The 12726-nt window shown below is 41.6% G+C and overlaps 1 protein-coding gene across 1 annotated transcript; it reads right to left on the bottom strand.

The window, feature by feature from the left end:
- Positions 1-1270: 1270 nt before the first annotated feature.
- Positions 1271-12692, bottom strand: CFAP97D1 (CFAP97 domain containing 1). Its single transcript, XM_082371547.1, is given in 8 exon segments — positions 1271-4047; positions 5108-7959; positions 7963-8035; positions 8037-8054; positions 8561-8617; positions 10229-10347; positions 10619-10689; positions 11188-12692. Coding segments are annotated over 7 exon segments (489 nt in total). The 5' UTR covers positions 11312-12692; the 3' UTR covers positions 1271-4047; positions 5108-7932.
- Between the last annotated feature and the right edge of the window lie 34 nt (positions 12693-12726).

Below are 12726 nucleotides of genomic sequence, written 5' to 3'. Positions count from 1 at the left end.
CATACATGATTTTGACAGATGCACCAAGCCTATGATGTAGGATTCTTTTTTTTTTTTTTTGGCCGCACCACGTGGCTTGTGAGATCTTAGTTTCCTGACCAGGATTGAACCCTCGCCACTGCAGTGAAAGTGCCGAGTCCTAACCGCTGGACCACCAGGGAATTCCCTGATGTAGGATTCTTATCATCTCTATTATACAAACGAGAAAAACAAGGCTAAAAAGTTTAAATAATGTGTTCAAGCTCACACAGCTTTAAAAAAATGGCAGAGCCATTGTATTTGAGCCCAGGTCTTCCTAATACCAGAGATGGTCATTAATCACTATACTCTACTGCCTGTTTCTTTTGTGGTCCCATAATTGAGGCTACCTGTTAAATTATGGACTTAGAAGTGAGGAATGTGCTCCCAGCTAGAATTTACAATAATATGCAGTGTGGTTGCAGCTTCTAAGACTGAAAATAGGCTGCTTACATGTGTAAATTTTCAAGCTCTTTTCCTCATGAGAAAAAAAAGGAGGCCAGGTGAAGGGCGAAGCACCAGGGAGAAGATCTGCTGCCCATTTAGAAATTTCCATTTTTGCCTTCTTACACAAGGATACCTATACCACATTCTAGCTCATGAACGTGGTAGGTCCACCTAACAGGATCACAATCTTCAGACCTTTCTAGCAAAAGGATGAGGACCTCTTTGCACTTACAAAGTACTGGATTCTTATCAAGTGAAATTAGTCTTGAGCTGTTCCACATAGAACCAGCACAGGGAGGGCAGCTGCCCTTTGAAGTGGAATGGCATATGCCAAGTTGTGTGGATTATTCAGGAGAGCCAGGATCTAAACTCAGCTCTCAGGCAAAAAACACATAAGCTAAAATTACTCCAGAAAAATCACCTAGGGATGCCCCTTGGTGGAGATGCTCACCAACTCTAAAGTCCCACCTGGGTAGTTTTTTCCCCCATTGTAGGAGCACAGTGGTTGAATAACAGATGATTTTTTTTTTGTATTTCATACTACAACAGACATTTTCCGCTTCTTAATATTTTCGCACAATTGTCAGATGAAATAGTAATCATTCCCTTCATGTGTATTGTGAAGCAAGGCATTAAAATGTGATGCCTGCTTTATTTCCTGTCAAAATAGCCTTCTCACCCTCTAAGGCAAGCTGTGTTCACAGCTGTTTGGCTGCTACGAAATCTGTGAGTAGAATGGACAGGGCCCCAGAGACAGGTCATTTGTAAAGTGTTTTTGCTGTTCATAAAAAGAAAAGTCTTATTTAAAAAAAAAAAAGCACCTGTTTACAGATATATATTGGTGGAATGTGTGTAAATTCAATTCCCAGTCCCATTCCAGCCAGTAGCACATACGTTCTGACCCCCTGGGCAGAATTTTTGCAAAAGTCCATCACTCTGGGTCTCACACCAAGAAATCTGCTTATTTCATACCTCTCAAAATGTACCTTTTTTCCCCCCTTGGGCCCCCAAATGCTGGTAAGCTCTCTGCCTGTGTCTACAACCAGAGAGAATGTGAGCTCTGGAGGGCTTTTCTAGGTCAAGGATGTTAGACGGGTGGGGCATATGTGCTGCCATCAACCATTCTTATACCCGTGGCAGACAGCACTAACGGATCACAGTGCTCTCTTGCTGAATGTAGGCACTGCTTTGGATCTTTCAGGATATAGTATCCAGTCTCAACTGAGCAGAACTGGCAAGTGAGTTATCCTGTTTGCCATCCTTGATCCATAAATTTGTAATCTTCTCTACCATCCACTCCACTCCCTGAAGGAAATGGGTTTAAGAAAATTATAACCATCTGTCCTTCACAGGCAATGCTTAGCTATGTTAAACATTAGCCGATTGTGCTTTTACCATTGTATGTTTGAAAACATACGTGCTTTAAGACATGTGACCCATCAAAGTTTTACATCCACTTACCCAGGGTTACATCATTTATGCCACCAATCACAGGATCATGCGTCCAAAAAAATGAAAGCATTTGGTGACTTATTTAATAACTACAGACCAACATATGCACAAAACCCATTCTTGAATCATATAGTTTAGAACTGATAAGCAGCATTTCTCTAACTGGTGGAGTTGATATGGATTTTTTTTTTTTTTTCCTGCCCTTTGAATACAGTCTCAAACTGCTTCCTTTAAAAGTCAGGCTTGTGGTTTCAGAACAAGGTGATGTAGAATCATTTTTCCCTCCTCCTCAACTCTAAATACAACTTAAAACCTTGGAAATTTATTTAAAACACAATGATAAAAGGACTCTGAAAGCTGGAAAGAAGATGGTGGATTGATTAGGGAACCTCAGGATTTGAGGAACAACAATGTGGTGACTTTACTGGGTTTTCTTTTCATCTCCCACACCCGACTGGGCTCTGGAGAGGCCTGCAACCCAGAACCACCAATAGACAGAGACAAGGAAGAAAAAAGGAAGGAAGGAAGAAAGGGAGGGAGGGAGGGAGAGAGGAAGGGAGAAAAGCTTGCTTTCTCTGCCAAAGGACAGGGAAGGGGAAGCCTAGTAGAGACCTACTGGGGAGCTCCAGCCCTAGCTCCACACCTGGGTACCAGCAGGTGGCCCAGTTCATTCAGAGCAGGATTGAAGCCCTATGTCTCCCTGCCCTCCACCCAGTGATATTAGGAGACCCAGGCCCAGCAGTGTCTGCCTGCCCCTCTGCAGAAGGTGGTCCAGCAACACTGTGCAGCCCAGGGAAGCACCTTCTTACACTGCAGAAGACACCAGCAGGGATTGAGTGGGAGTCCTGGCAGCACCCAAAGAACAAGCCGACCAGAATAGTATTGCGAAGGCTCAGAAAACTATAATGTCATTGGAAATAAAACCCATAAAAGAAGCAGAAACTTATACACTACACCTAAACAGGACTCCTACCTAGAAGATGTAAATAGCATTAAGAGATTCCTAACATAATTACCCAAATATCCAAGATACAATAGAAAATCACTCATCATATCCCAAACCAGGAAAACCCCAAACTAAATAAGAAAAAAAAAAAAATCAACCGATACCAATATGATATGATTCAGATGTTGGAATTTATCTAACAAGGATTTTAAAGCAATTGTAGTAAAAATGCCTCAACAATCAATAACAAATTCTCTTGAAAAAAATTTTTTTAAACAGAAAATCTTAGCAAAGAAATAGAAGCTATGAAAAATAACCAAATGGAAATTATAGAAATGAAAAGTTATTGTAAAATTAAAAACTCAGATGAACTCAATAGTAGAGTAGAAATGACAGAAGATCAAATCAGGGTACTTGAGGACAGATCAATAAAATTCACTCAATCTGAACAACAGACTGGGAAAAAAGAAAAAGAGAGAGCCTCAAGGACCCATGAAACAATAACAAAAGAGCTAACACTTGTATCATCAGAGTCCCAGAAGGAGAGGAGAAAGTGTGGGACCAAAAAGTACTCAAAGAAATAATAGCTGAAAGTTCCCCAAATTTGATGAAAGATATAAACCTACATATTCAAGAAGCTGATAAACTCAAAATAAGATAAGCCCAAAGAAATCCATACCAAGATACATCATAATTAATCTTCTGAAAACTAAAAACTAAGGGAAAAAAAATCTTAAGAACAGGGAGAAACAATGGGGAAGGAACACTAACACAAATTCTATTTTAGTATTACTATCAAGGAGACTGTGGAGGCCAGAAAAAGTGACACAACATTTATGAAGTGCTGACAGCAAAGACTGTCAACTTTGAATCCTATATGTGAGGAAACTATCCTTCAGGAACAAAGGGGAAATAAAGACATTCTTAGATGAAGGGAAACTAACAGAATTTGTTGAGACTGACCCTTAAAGAACGGCTAAAGGAAGCTCTCCAAACAAAATGGCAGAAGGCTGAGACTTTCAGAAAGGAAAAAAACAACTGAAAAGGTAAAAATAGAAGTAAACATAATAGATTGTTCTTCACCTCTTGAGTTTCTTTATCCATATTTTCTGGTTGAAACAAAAGTATCCCCATCTGATGTGATGCTCCGTGTATGCAGAGGAAATACATGAGATAATTATATTCTAAAAGTGAGGAGGATAAAAGGGCCAATTAAAAGACAGAGATTGGTAGAGTGGATTAAAAAAACTTGACCCAACTATACGTCATCTACAAGTGTACATAGGTAGTCAGAAAGTAACGATGGAAACTTAATTATGCAAACAATTTTTTAAAAAACATCATTTTAAAAGGTTATATTATTATCAGATAAAGTAGACTTCAGAGAAAGAAAATTACTAGGGACAAAGAGGGACATTATAAAATGGTAAAAAGGATCACTCCACCAAGTAGGTATAGCAATCCTAAATGTGTATGCACCAAACACCAGAGCTTTAAAATACATGAAGCAGGGACTTCCCTGGTGATACAGTGATTAAGGATCCGCCTGCCATTTCAGGGGACACGGGTTCGATCCCTGGTCTGGGAAGATCCCATATGCCGTGGAGCAACTAAGCCCATGTGCCACAACTACTAAGCCTGTGCTCTAGAGCATGTGAGCCACAACTACTGAAGGCCGCGTGCCTAGAGCCCGTGCTCTGCAGCAAGAGAAGCCACCACAATGAGAAGCCTGTGCACCACAATGAAGAATAGCGCCTGCTCGCCACAACTAGAGAAAGCCCACGCTCAGCAATGAAGACCCAACACAGTCAAAAATAAATAAATAAAAAATAAATTCATTAAAAAAAACAGATTGAGCACCAGTTGCTTTAAAAATAAATAAGATACATGAAGCAAAAACTGATAGAGCTAAAAGTTGAAATAGACAAATCTACAGTTATAATTGGGGAATTCAACACCCTACTCTCAGCAATTGATAGAACTAGAACAGAAAGTTATCCAGTGTATAAAAGAACTGAACACCATCAACCAACAGGATCTAATTGACATTATAAAACACTTCCCCTGACAGCAGCACAATATACATTCTTTTCAAATGTCCATGAAATATTCACCTAGATAGGCCATATTAATAAATTTTAAATAATTGGAAATATAGAGTATGTTCTCTGACCTTAATGGACTCAAACTAGAAATCAATAACAGAAGGACAACAGGAAAATCTCCAAACATTTAAAAGAATACCTAATATAACCTGAGCAGTTCATGGGAACTTCCTAGAGAATGGACTCTCTTGTATAAATAATGTATAGGTGTTTTCCAGGCAAAGACATAGAACTATGGATTTTCCAGCTAGAGGGGACAACAGATGAATGGGGTGAGAAGAAAACATGTCTTCTGTTAGTTGAAAAAGGCAAGGAATGATGAGATATAAGTTTGCAGACATTTGTCATTTTTGTGAAATTCTAGTATCTGAGCCTCATTCTAACTGGGGGGAAATTTACTATTCTGGTGAGATTGAGAAGCAGAACCCATGTCCAGCATTGGAAAAAGGCAGATAACTCATTCTCCCAACCTCCCTTGCAGATAAGGAATGGGCACATATGATCTAAGTTACACCAATCAGATACACGTTCACTGACTTGGAATTGGGAGATAGTGACACAAAATGGTGGGGACAATGAAGACTTTTCAGAGGCAGCACTAGCAGATCAGCAAGATCCAGTTCTAGATAGAGCAAGGGCAGCTGTGCTTGCCACAGCGCCACAGACCAGTTCTACAGCAAGACTTGGGGCGTTGTCCCTTGATGTGCCGCCTGAAGCTGGGTTCTGCAGCTTTCTAGCAAATACTGTTAACTATTTCATATTCTTTCAATAAATTATTTCACTACTTAAATCAAAGTCAATTTCTGTTGCTTGAACTAAGAATTCCTGTTGATGGAGGCTTCCAAGACAGGAGGAACAGGATTGAGGGGGGCCATATGAAGAAGTGTGGCTCATTCTGGAAGGAATGGCAAATCATTGAAGGTATTCAGCTAGAAAGTGATATGGGCATATTTTTGCATTAATAATACCGGTTGTAAATCACAAGTGCCTGAAATGGGCAGTAGCACATACAAAGACTGAGAAGCAGGACTGGTAGATTAAAAATATGCAGGAAGGAGGAAGGGATGAAAGAGAGGGAGTAAAGGATGACTGCCAGGCTTCTCACCTGGATGTCTAGAAGAATGGTTCCTCAAACTGAGATGAACTGGAATCAGTTTAAAAATGAATTTACATTTGGACATATTGATTTTTTTCTTTAAACTTTTTATTTTGAGATAATTGTAGATTGACATGTGTGAAAGAAATAATACAGAGAGATCCTGTGTACCCTTTACCCAGTTTCGCCAGGTGGTAGCACCTTACAAAACTATACACAATATCACAGCCAGGATATCAGTATGAGAGAGTCAGGATACAGAACAGTTTCACCATTGATAAATTGAATGTCATCAAAATTAAAATGCTTTGCTCTGTGAAAGATGAAAAGATAAATTACAGAAAAAATATTTTGCAGGTCACATATCCAACAAAGGGCCTGGATCTAGAATATGTAAAAAACTCTCAAAATTCAATAAAAAAAAACAATCCAATTAGAAAATGGGCAAATGCGCCAATATGTTACCAAAGAGGATATACAGATAGCAAGTAAGCATATGAAAGATGTTCAACTTCATTAATTAGAGAAATGCAAGTTAAAACCATACGAGATGTTACTGCACACATGTTATAATGCCTAAAATTAAAAATGGTGATAACATCAAATGCTGCTGAGGATGTGGAAAAACTGGCTCACTCATCCATTGCTGGTAGGAATGTAAATGGTACAGCCACTTTGGAAATAGCTTTACAGTTTCTTTTAAAATGTTCTTATCATACAACCCCACAAATACACTCTTGGGCATTTATCCCAGAGAAATCAAACTTATTTTCATGCAGAAACTTGTGCACAAAAGTTCACAGCAGCTTTATTCAAAACGGTCAAAAAACTAGAAACTACCCAAATGTCCTGCAATAGGTGAATGGTACATTCATAAACTGTGGTACATTCCTACCATGGAATACTACTCAGCAATAAAAAGGAATGAACTATTGGTATACACAACCTGGATGAACCTCAAGGAAATTATATGGAGTGAAAAAAGCCAATCTGAAAAGAATGGATACATACTGCATGACCCCATTTATGTAACACTCATGAAACAGCATAATTACAGAGATGGAAAACAGATTAGTGATTGCCAGGGGTTAGGGCTGGAGGAAGAGGGAGGCTGTGGCCAAAAGGGGTAGTACAGTAGAGTATTTCCATAATGGTACAGTTAACTGTCTTGAATGTGGTTGTACTTACACAAAACTAGACATGCTAGTTACACAAAACTAGCTATACACATACATACAAATGAGTGCATGTAAAATCGTGAATTTATATATGCTCTATAGATTGTAGCAATGTCAACTTCCTGGATTGATACTGTACTGTACTTTACACAAGATGTTAACATTGGGGGAAGCTGGGTGAAGGGTGCAGGAGGCCCCACCATACATTTATTTGCAACTTCCTGTAAATCTAATTATTTTAAAATAAAACATTTATTTATTTGTGATAATATATAAGATCTACTCTCTTTCAAAATAATTAGACCAATTACAGAAGACATGCAGCACTGTCTTGTCATGTGTTTTGAGAAATTTTTGACATTTTCAATCTTGTTTCTCCCCATAAATAAACAGAGTCCATGGAAACTTCAATGAAGCATTCTTTTCCAATCCTGTGTATTCACGGAGAAACTAATGGCGTTTGTTCTCTGTGTTGTCTGAACCTTAATTTCCTCATACGCTTTTGTTTTCCATTTTGACAGAGCTGAACTTGTGGCTGGGTCATCACACCCCACCTATTCTTCCCCCAGGGGTGGTGGTGATGGTGTATGTTTTAAAAAGTTGTCTCTTTCTCTCTCTCATTAAATGTAACTTTACATTTAATGGGTACATTTACATTTAAATGGGTACTTTAAATGTAACTTACTCATTTTATGTTCCAAGCTTTATTGTAGCATCCTAAGACCTAGCATTCAGCCACTTAGGAGTGTCTTGAAATCCTAAGCAGCTAAGAAATCCCAGGGCCTTCTCTTGTCTTTTCCATGGTGAGTAACCTTGTATTCAGGGAGAGGACAGGGAGAGAAATGGAGAGCCATCAATTATACAGAACTGTTCTTTGGAAAGCTTGAGTGTCCATTTATCCTTCTCCCCAAGGGCAGCAGCAGAGCGGGGAAACTTAGTCATTACTAATAATATGAAATAATACAAAATACCAACATAATATTACTTTTGAACAGTGACAGAGATCTGTAATATAAGTTTAGCATAATATTAAAGCCACAAGACCTCCTGTTTATGTCTTATTGAAACAAATCACTTCCCCTTAGACTCACGTAAAGCCTCAAAGCTGATGACAAAAGGCAGTCATTTCCTACTTGTATGCAGAGAGGAAACAAAGACAGAGCTCTAGTCTCTGACTGGATGGCCAATCAATATTACAGAAGAGCAAAATCCACCCCTTAGTTGGGCCCCTCGTTCTCCATCTACACGGTTTTTAGGACTTTGGCATCAACTGTGATCACCGTGTTCTCTAATAAAGAGCAGCCATGTGAAGACATACCTATTCATCTCAGGAGAGAGGATATTTGGTTGTATTTCTGATATAGCGCCTTGAATTCTTGAAGGAAAAGAATCAGAAAGATTTATGTCAATGCCAGGGTGCTGATGCGAAAGTTGAAGTTCTAAATCCTATGGATGGCTTAGAAAAGACTTCCAGACCAAAGCCAGGGAGTGGAAGTTTATAAAAGCACTGCAGATGGCTTTTTTTTTTTCCTTCTTGAAGACCCATTCCTAAATGAAGCAAATCAACCACATACTGAATTGTATACCCTCATCCCCTTTGCTTGTCCATTCATCCTGAATGAATTAAGAGATGAGGGATACCAGATATCCTCTGATATCCTCTGATATCTACCAGATATTCTCTGAAGCTGACACATAATGGCTTTGCTACCAAGGAGCATAATGGCTTTGCTACCAAGCTGGTGGATGGTTTGCTCCTGTTGTTAGCTTTGTAGGCTCTGGGTAGTTTTTCTTTCAATGATTGTTGCATTTCTCATGATTTCACCCTCAGCCGCTTAGGGGTCTCTCCTGAGATTGGCTCTACTCTGAACGCAAACTCTGCACCTGCATAGGAATATCACAGAGTACCCACGTGCCTGCCAGTCTAACTCCAACGACCTGCGGTCATAGTGGGGTTTGCGATCACCAAGCCTCTTCAGAATGCCCTGGTTTTCCATGGTGATTCTCACTAGCTCCCGGTTCCTTGTTTCTCTGTTTAAGCTGAAAAATACAAAATCCCAAGATGCCTGAAGAATAAAGTTCTCCTCCTGGATGGGAGTGGGGGAGATGAAGTCGTGATGTCATAAATCCAGGCTGCCAAAGTGCAGGGAATCAGCTGTCCCGCGGAGCCCTGAGGCCCTCTACGCCTGTTGAACCAGACCACACTCTGGGAAACGTGCAAAGCCTTTTCAGCTTAAGATCAGTGGTTCTCAGCCCCGCTGCCTACTAGAAAATTCTACTTTATTGGTCTGGGATGGAGCTTGGGCATTGGCATTTTGCAAAAGCTTCCCAGGCATTATCATGTGAAACCAAGATTGAGAATCTCTGGTTTAGAGGATGAAGGTCTTGCCTACAGATAAATCACAAATGGCTGATGACAAGTTTTGGTTCACCTCACTCCCCTCAGCTTTCAACTCAATTTCAGAATACAAGGATTAGGAAAGACTTCTTGACACTCCCCCTGCCCTACACACACACACACACACACCACTTTTCTTTCCCTGCATACACTCCTTTTGTAGCCCTGATCACACTGCATAACTATTTACATAAATGTCCCCCTTACCTGACATTGGGTTCTTTGGAGTTAGGAAATATACTTCTCATTTCACCTCTATAGTCCTGGTGCTTAGCACATGGTAGTTCAGGAAATATTTGCGGAAACAATTTTAAGAGTGCTGTAGTCCCAGCTACGGTCACCATTTTACAAAAGTGCTTTCTTGTGACAAACTCTGAATAGGACTCTGAAGAGTCTCTTAGAGGGATAAAAAAGCTCTTTAACGCTAGAGAAAGGTCCCTGTTTGGGGTGGTTTTCTTTCTCCTTAACTTAGTCTCTTTGGTTATCCCTCAAGATAACTTCCCTTAAGTATTCCTCTGGCACTAAAACCCAAGAAGGGTGAAGTCAATTTTGACTTTTGGAAAATGAAATGAAGAGAAAGAACACTACCTCTTGGAAAAATATTCGTTCCAGCAGTCCACCTTGGCGGGGCCGCGGTGGGCGTTGGCAATTTTCTGACACAGTTGCTTGTTTTCATATTCGATTTTGTCGATTCTCTTTTGTTCACCCTGGTGAGAAACCCCACCCCGTCATGGTGACGTCATTGCTACATGGTTCTCCATCACACAATGGCTGAGCATCCCTCTCCTCTGGGATTGTGCGAAAGGGGCATATTGGGGGCCACAGTGGAGACTGGGAGAGAAGCTGAGGAATCCAGGGGTGGTGTGTATGGGGAGGAGAAGGATGAATGAATCTTTGGTGAGGTGGGTATTTAGAAGGCTCTGGGAAACTGGCCTTCTTTAGGACATAGATAAAATCAATAATGGCAGGGACAAGTACCTGTAGTTTGCTCAGTTTTAAAATGTGATGTGTGTGCACCACTGGAGGCTTGGTATCAACAGTAGGCTTCACTAGAGAGGGGGGAAAGAAAGCAATGTTACATCACAGGTGTCCTCTTAGTAGCCTTAGAAAATCTGCTTACATTCTAGACAATGGCCCTGATTAAAACATTACAAGTTTGAATTCTGAACTAATCCAGTTCAGGAATTTTGGTTTAGTTGACTTTCCCAAACTGACATCTTTTGGAGAGTTTTGAGCAGACATGAGAGAATGGTGAGGGCTGTGAAAAATAAAATTTACAGACATAAATATCCTTTATATCTAATGAAAGAAACCTCTCTCCCACCCTTTCCCAGTACGAATAGCCTGGCTACTGGATGCTGAAGTCCTATCCTCTGTCTACCTTACTTTGGCTTTAAAGAGTTTAAATGAGCATATCCATCAAATGAACTCCCTGGTGGAAGATAAATTTGCAAAGCCATCTATTGGTCTGGTTTACTGTCAATATCTCTAAGGTGGGCCCTTCCAGAACCCTAATCGCAGTGTCCAGTTCAAATTGCCCCACGTACCTATTTGTATTCTATTCTTATGAAATACGTAGTGGCCAAAGTCCAGTTTCTTCCTGAATGATGTGCTCTGTCTATGATTAGAGACGATTACAGGGTAGGCTAGATAATCCAGGGAATTGTTCATCTTCTCTTCCTAGTCTCACTTCAGAAATGAGGCACCCAGGCTCCTCTGTGAGGTACTTAGCTGTGCCCATGACGGGCTGTCATAGTTACCCAGTTATGACATCAGGGACAGGTCCCCCGGGAGAAGGAGGAGCCCCAGAGCATCCCTGGCTGTCCCTGGGCTTCTCTTTTGAGAGCTAACCCCGTCAAGATGAGGGGGGAGGCTCAGAAGCTTTCCCAGCTGTCTGGAATGCAGGTGCCACCAACAGCAGCAGGAAAATGTGTGGTGTCTGGGAGGGGTGGGAAGGCACGGGGTGGGAGTGGGAAGAAATCCAGCCTTGGTTACATACCTTGAGCTATAAGTTTAGTCTCCACTGCAATGGTTTCCCTGAAGGTGTGAGACTACAGCTTTTTGCAGAAGTAAAAGACCTTAATGATAATTTGATCCAATTTCTTCATTTTGCAGATGAGGAAACTGAAGTCCAGAGCAACAGCCAAACTGCTGTAGAACAAGTTAGTGGCAGAACTGGGCTCAGGATGTGGGGTTTCCTGAATTCCCAGGACCACAGGTGCTTTTTGGAGAGGTGGGGGGATCTGCCATTTTCATGGCAGTGGAGAACAGAGACGGTCTTTTGCTGGCAGTTGGACCTCAGTAAATGATGAGTTGCTGACATCGTGTGGCTCATAGTGGGCTGGCAGCTGCTCCAGGAAGGGCTGCAAAGGAGCGGGATTCATGTCCACACTAGCACAGGGTGTAGCACCTAGTGGGTGCGCTACACGTTTGCTGATGAAGAGAGGGAGAACGCCTATCCAGTGCTCACTATGTAGAGCTGGGCGCTTTCCTGGCATGTTAATCTTTCAAACAACCCTAGGAGTTAGGTGCTGTTATTACCCTCATTTTTTTCAATAAACGGGCTCAGAGAGGTTAAGTCATTGCCCGGGGCCGGAATGCCATGCTTGCTTGTATAGACCCCAAGCTTTAAGCACGATGCCAACTCTCACTGAAGGCTGGAAGAAATGTGCCCCAGAGTTGGGCTTCTCAAACTTTAACCTTCGTAGGGATCCCCAGCGGGGCGTATAAAATGCACATTCTCACTCAGCAGGTCTGAGCTGGGGCGGAGATTCTGCATTTCTGACCAGCTCCCGGGCGATGCCAACGTTGCTGGTCCGCAGCAGGCAGAGCTCACAAACGGAATCCGGGTGTCCCTGTAATCCTGAGAAAATTCAGCGACACTAGGGTGTACCCCGGTCAAGAGAAACTTCTATTGGGCCCTGCATTTAGTCCAGTGAAGTTACTGCACTTCCATGCCTTAACGGGGGGGTGGGAAGAGGACCCCCCCCCCGAAGCTCCGGAGTAGCGGCATCTCAGCCCCCTAACTCAAGCCCAGAGATCTTACCCCGCGTCCGCCTGGCGCCTGGCGGCGCGCATACTTCCCG

Source organism: Balaenoptera borealis (genome assembly GCF_965194805.1).
Source record: "Balaenoptera borealis genome assembly, chromosome: 20".
NCBI classification, from domain to species: domain Eukaryota; kingdom Metazoa; phylum Chordata; class Mammalia; order Artiodactyla; family Balaenopteridae; genus Balaenoptera; species Balaenoptera borealis.
This window is presented reverse-complemented; position numbering and strand designations above follow the sequence as displayed.